The following is a 6,299-nucleotide window of genomic DNA, read 5'->3' on the forward strand; positions in this document are numbered from 1 at the left end:
AAGCCCAATGCAGAAAACCTAGGCCTCAGCCCGGCCCGGACCAGCCGCCAGGCCTAAAAATCAGGCCCAAGCCCGGCCCATCACTCAAAAAGCCCGTCGGGCCTCGAGCCACGGGTCGGGCCTCTTCCATAAACTGTGAATACGACGGTCCTGAGACCGGCCCGGCCCGGCCGTCGGGCTCAAAATCTAGGCTCGGCCCATGGGCAACCTCGAGCCAGGCCAGGTTGGGCTTTTTCGGGCTGTGTCGGGTCGGGCCGTCTGGGCTGGGCTGCCCATGGCCAGGCATAGCACTAGTCGTTGCACCTCAAAGATCACTATGTTAATCTATATCTATACTATTATAAGCATATCTAAAAGGGCAAATCCAACTAATCTTGACCATCAAACCAGGTCAACTCAATGACCCACCCCGATGAGTGCTCAACATGTCTAGCGTGCAAGTAATATCATATAAAATATCAATAGTAACACTAATCACATAATAAATGTGCAAATAATATCCTACATAATATTTACGTGCAATTAATATACTGCTTACTATCAATTATCCTACCTAATGTAATTTACTGCAATTTATATACTGTCTAATATCAATGTGCATTGCACCTACACATCTATTAGTTTGAAGAAACACGGTAAAAACGGTTGTAGCGTGAAAACCGACAACATGATGTGGGACGAGACAAGCAGAAGTGGGCTTGCAAACACAACAATTTGTATGTGGTTTGTACGAGAACGCTAGTATTGTATTCTTTGCTAGGAGCGAAGAACAGAAATTCCATGATAATAATACTTAGAATATCATGGCAAATATTATTTCGTACAAGAACCAATAAATGGTTGAATGGTTAGGAGGGCGATTGTACTCCTAGCCCAACAGGGATCAAACCACATTTTCCCTCTATAGTGAGGCGTATGTGCTGACTTCGTCAATCTCAATACCCGTGTTTGTATTTGTACTGTGTTTTCAAAAAAAGAATTCCCTACATAGAGCAAGGAATAGCGGGGGACGGGCATAACAACTACCGTAACACTTACTTGTTTTAAAAATCATCAGAATTTTTAAACTAACAAATAAAAAACATGTACTTGTTTTCAAAATTATGTAAACATTTACTTTACTTTAATCTGTCAAAAGAAAACAAAAAACAGGGTCAATCCCAGAACGGGACCATGTGTGCGACTAGGCTGTCCCTCGCAATGGGCCGAGCCGCACTGCCGCGCGCAAAATTCGTGGAGGCAACACGCCAAAAAAATGGAGGGGGCAGAGGAGGGGCGAGCGCCGCCGGCCACACCAACATCTCGTCGACCACGGGAGGGGCGGCGCGGCTACACCAAGATCTCGGCGACCACGAGAGGGGCGGCGCGCTCCACTGCCTTCTAGCCACACGGGCGGTCCGGGAACTCCAGATTTTCCACGGGAGTGGAGCGCGAGCGCGGCGGCGACTCCTCCGGCGACCACGGCCGTGACCCTTTTTTCCTTTCAATGCCGATTTAACTCCTGATTGGGCTCCCCTTCCCCAACCCTAGTTCCCTCCTGGCTCCCCTGTAGGGGCGTTCGTCATGGTGGTTCTGCTCCGACTCGGGTTCTAGGTAGTCTGCCCTTGCCTATATGCAAACCGAGTCCGGCTGGGAGTCAGCCCGAGGCTCCCACTTCTCATAAATAAGAGGGATTCGAAGACCTCTCATTTCATCGCCAGGTTAGATCTGGATTCCCATTGTCATCTCCTTGCCCTTCCGTTTGTCTATAAATTTCAACTCCTGTACCGGCAACCTCGTAACGAGAACATATAATAGAACACCTGCACCCAGGGCCTTCCTATCTAGCCATCCATTCTACGCATCGCGATTCGTGCAAACACATTTTTATTTTTTGTTTCTCTCAGATAAAACATGTTTTGAAGTTTAAACCTTTGCAGCGTGGCAAAGCTTTCTATCTAGAATCTAGGATAAATCTTTCACGCTGAAAAATTTCTAGGTATATTTATGTAATAGGTATTTTTATGTAATTTCTAGGTATATTTATGTTTGACAAAAAATTCTGAAAGATTTATCCTAGATTCTAGATAGAAAGCTTTGCCACGCTGCAAAGGTTTGAAGTTAAGACATGTTCTATGTGAGAGAAACAAAAAAGAGAAAATTTCATATATAAAGTTAATTGTGTTGCACAGATCTTAAAGCAATATTTGACAGCCAGGATAACAGGGCCCGGATGCAGATGTTTTAAAAATCCACGTCCCGTAACGAAAACATATAATAGAAACCCAAACCCTAAACCCTAAACACCCCAACCTCGTAACCATCATCAGAATCCAAAAATCAATCTTCAGATCAGTTAGAGCCGGAAGATCGATTGGAGAAAACATGTCTAAGCGTCAGCACTCGCTCCTCGACGTCGACCGCGCCGGGAAAAGGCTGCATCGTGTGCCAAAGAAGCACCTCTACCCGGTGTTGGATGATTGGCACAAGGGCTTCAGCATCCACAAGATCGACGTCGACGCCTTGCAGGACACCACCACCGACCTGCACCATGGGTTCTCTGACCCTGCTGCTCTCCGGTTAGCCGCACCGGTACGTCGTCTTCACATGGACTTCACCGCCATGGGCAGCGACATCTTCATCACCACCAACCCATGCTGTCCACACACTCCCACCCTCGTGTTCGACACCGAGACGGCTGGGCTCACCATGGGTCCCCGCCCACCGGTTCAACTCATCGACATGACCACCTTCACCGTGGCCGGCGGCGGCATGATGTACGCGTTGACACATCGCCATGTCCACGAGCAGCACTCTTTCGAGGCCATGTCGTGGGCACCAATGGACAAGGACGATCCGTGGCCGAGCCCAACCATGAGGTGGTCCTGGAAAAGCGTGCCTTCGCCGCCACCATTCGCCATGGATGACATAATCACCTCTTACGCACTGCACCCGGACGGGCACACCATATTCATGTCCACGCACGACATACGCTATCATCATCTTCCAAAGGGCACCTTCTCCTTCGACACCAGGATTTCCGAGTGGAGGTTGCATGGGGATTGGGCTCTACCGTTCCAAGGGCAAGCCTACTACGACAACGGGCTAGACGCATGGGTCGGGCTTCACAAGGACGGGTACATCTGCTCCTGTGAAGTTGCCTCCCGCAGCAGCACAAATGCCGTGGAGCCGGAGTGGAAGGTGACCAAGGAGAAGCTGTTCCACAAGGACCCGAAGAGGCGGCTGGCATTTGCGAGGCCCAGTCTCGCGTACATGGGCGACGGCAGCTTTTGCCTTGTGGAGTCTGTGTTACGCGAGGGAGTGGAGTTTAAGTGCGCCTTTGGTGACCGTGATGGCTGTGTGCTCCACATGAGCACGTTTGGTCTTAAGTATGATCGTAGGGGAGAACTGCAAACCACGCGCCACCACACTAACTCCTTGGTAGTGTCTAAGCATCTTCAGACTTTTTCTCCTGTAGTGTTCTGGATGTAAAGCTATTTGACATGTTTTATGCAAACCATGTAAGCTATGTATTATATGTGGGCAGTATATGTTGGAATATTAGGCAAGTTCATGATTAATTCCAGTAAATAATTCATGACTAGAATAGATACTAGCATGCAATAATCTAGCAAACTAGAAGAACGGCAAGACATGCATAACAGCAGCAAACACGTAACAATAGTTGTAGAAACAGACATGAGCAGAGGATGTTGGACGTACTGATCGTTAGCTATTATGGGTGTGACAGTGTTGATGACGATGTTGGCGACGATCTGCTGCTGACGACGATGAATACGACGATGAGTAGCACCGCCCGACTTGGACGGAAGACGACCCGTGATGACGAATTTGAGCAGTCGCGCACAGCGCTTCCCAAAAACCTAATTCGTCCTCTCCCGGTGCAGGATCGCAAAGACGAACGGTTCCGGAGACCTGCTCTCCCACGCGCCGATGCACGCCGGCGTTTGGGATGGAGTAGACTACGATGGCGGCGCAAGTTGTGAGATGAGGCAAAACCCTAGGTGTTTTTCGGTGTGTCTCTGGCCGCAGCCGGTAGCTGTATATATATTAGGACCAGAGGCGGTATTGTGTCGCGACCACAATCCCAAACCGACTCGGTTTCTAATTCGTATACTTACCGGACAAGAAATCAAAAACTTGTCTGCCAAGACATAAAAATAAAACGGCAAAAGGAAGCTGCGCTCCTGCAAGGAGACGGACCGGATTTCGGCGGACCATTCATGCGCATGTCGCATGTACGCCACGCCACGCCATGGCCCGCCCCGCCCCGCCCCGCCCCGGCCCGGCCCGGCCCGGCGAGGCGAGCCGAGCGAGCGCGCGCGTGTGGTTTTCCCTTTCTCTTCTCACACACCACTTAGAGTGGTGGAGAGAACCCACTATATAAAGAGGTCCAACTCTTCTTCAACTTCCAAGGTGGGACTAAACTTAGCACCACCACTTGCCATTTTACACATGGGCTTTGAGATTTCAGAAATTGCTATGGGCCTAGCCCATTAATTCTAACAATCCCCCACCAGATCTCAAATACCCATTTAGAGATTTGCCTTCTCTCATCACTTGTTTAATATACCAGTGTTTCAGCAGAGACTGTTAAGTTGAACTTCTGCCTAGAACTTTAAGCTACATCCATTCACAACTTGACAATGGACTATGCCTTGAATTGCTAGTTTTGTGTGAACAGTTTTCACTCAAAGTCTTAATCAGTACCTGACCGCCAGTAGGCTACCCCGCGGTTTGGAGCTTATACGTCATACTCCCTGGTCTCTTCGTGAGCTTACTAGAGATCACCCAAATCTCATAGACTGCGACGTTTACAGTCAGAACTCATATAGGTGTGTTCTTTCAAGACTGCTCTGTAGGACAGCATCTTTGCTAATTATAGCCAATAGAACCACATTAAGGCATGTTGCCAACCTGCCTTACAGATCTGAGCCTTACAGCTCTGAGAGTTTTGCATCTTCATTTGGAGACGATCATAAGTTATTACTCTCCTCAGTTAACCAATAGCTTGTTCTTCCCAGATCCTAATTCACGGGATCTCCGATCACAAAGGTTGGGTTACTACTATGGTGTAACATCTATGGGTCTCATACCCATCTCCCTCGATGCAATATCTATCACATTTCGTGATAGTCCCTTTGTAAAGGGATCTGCCAGGTTTTTGTCTGTTTGTATATACGTAACAGTTATTACTCCGGAGTTTCTCAACTTCCTGACAGACTTCAAACGTCTTTTCATGTGTCTTGATGACTTTGCATTATCTTTAGAATTGTTCACTTTAGCGATAACCGTTTGGTTATCACAATTCATAAGAATAGCCGGTACAGGTTTTTCAACAACCGGCAAGTCCATCAAGAGCTCACGCAGCCATTCTGCCTCAACAGTAGCTGTGTCCAAAGCAGTTAATTCTGCTTCCATAGTTGACCTCGTCAATATGGTTTGCTTGCAAGACCTCCATGACACTGCGCCACCACCATGAGTAAATACATACCCACTTGTTGCGTAAAGTACATCAACATCGGAGATCCAATTTGAATCACTATATCCTTCTAGCACAGCAGGATGCCCTGAATAAGTAATTCCGTAACTCATAGTACCTCTCAAATAGCACAAGACCCTTTCTAGTGCATGCCAATGATCATCACCCGGGTTGGACATGAACCTACTCAGTTTGCTCACAGCAAAAGAGATATCTGGTCTTGTAGCGCTAGCTAAGTACATGAGTGAACCGACAATTTGAGAGTATCTTAATTGATCTCTCGTTTCTTTCTTATTCTTTCTGAGTGTCACGCTGGGATCATAAGGTGTTGGAGAAGGCTTGCTATCCATAAAACCGAATCGGTTCAAGACCTTCTCAACATAGTGAGATTGCGTTAATGTAATCCCACTCTCATCCTTAATAAGTTTGATGTTTAGAATTACATCGGCTTCTCCCAGATCTTTCATGTCAAAACTTTTTGATAGAAAAGACTTGACCTCATTAATTGCATTAATGTTTGTACCAAAGATCAGTATGTCGTCCACATACAAACATAATATGACACTATTGCCTCCACCATGGCGATAGTAAACACACCTATCAGCCTCGTTAATGACAAATCCTGCAGAAGTCAGAGTTCTTTCAAACTTCTCATGACATTGCTTAGGTGCCTGTTTCAGACCATACAAAGATTTTAACAACTTGCACACCTTTCTCTCTTCACCCTTTACCACAAACCCGTCAGGCTGATCCATATAAATCTCCTCTTCCAACTCTCCATTGAGAAAAGCTGTCTTTACATCCATTTGATGAATGA

The 6,299-nt window shown here is 47.2% G+C and overlaps 1 protein-coding gene across 1 annotated transcript; it reads left to right on the forward strand.

Annotated features, from left to right (window-relative positions):
* The first annotated feature begins 2,364 nt into the window (after positions 1 to 2,364).
* On the forward strand, positions 2,365 to 3,477 carry LOC109768622 (uncharacterized). The gene has a single exon (XM_020327372.2). The coding sequence runs from the start codon at positions 2,365 to 2,367 to the stop codon at positions 3,469 to 3,471; it is 1,107 nt and encodes a 368-aa protein (XP_020182961.1). The 3' UTR covers positions 3,472 to 3,477.
* Positions 3,478 to 6,299: the final 2,822 nt, after the last annotated feature.

This window comes from Aegilops tauschii, chromosome 3, assembly GCF_002575655.3.
Source record: "Aegilops tauschii subsp. strangulata cultivar AL8/78 chromosome 3, Aet v6.0, whole genome shotgun sequence".
Lineage (NCBI taxonomy): Eukaryota > Viridiplantae > Streptophyta > Magnoliopsida > Poales > Poaceae > Aegilops > Aegilops tauschii.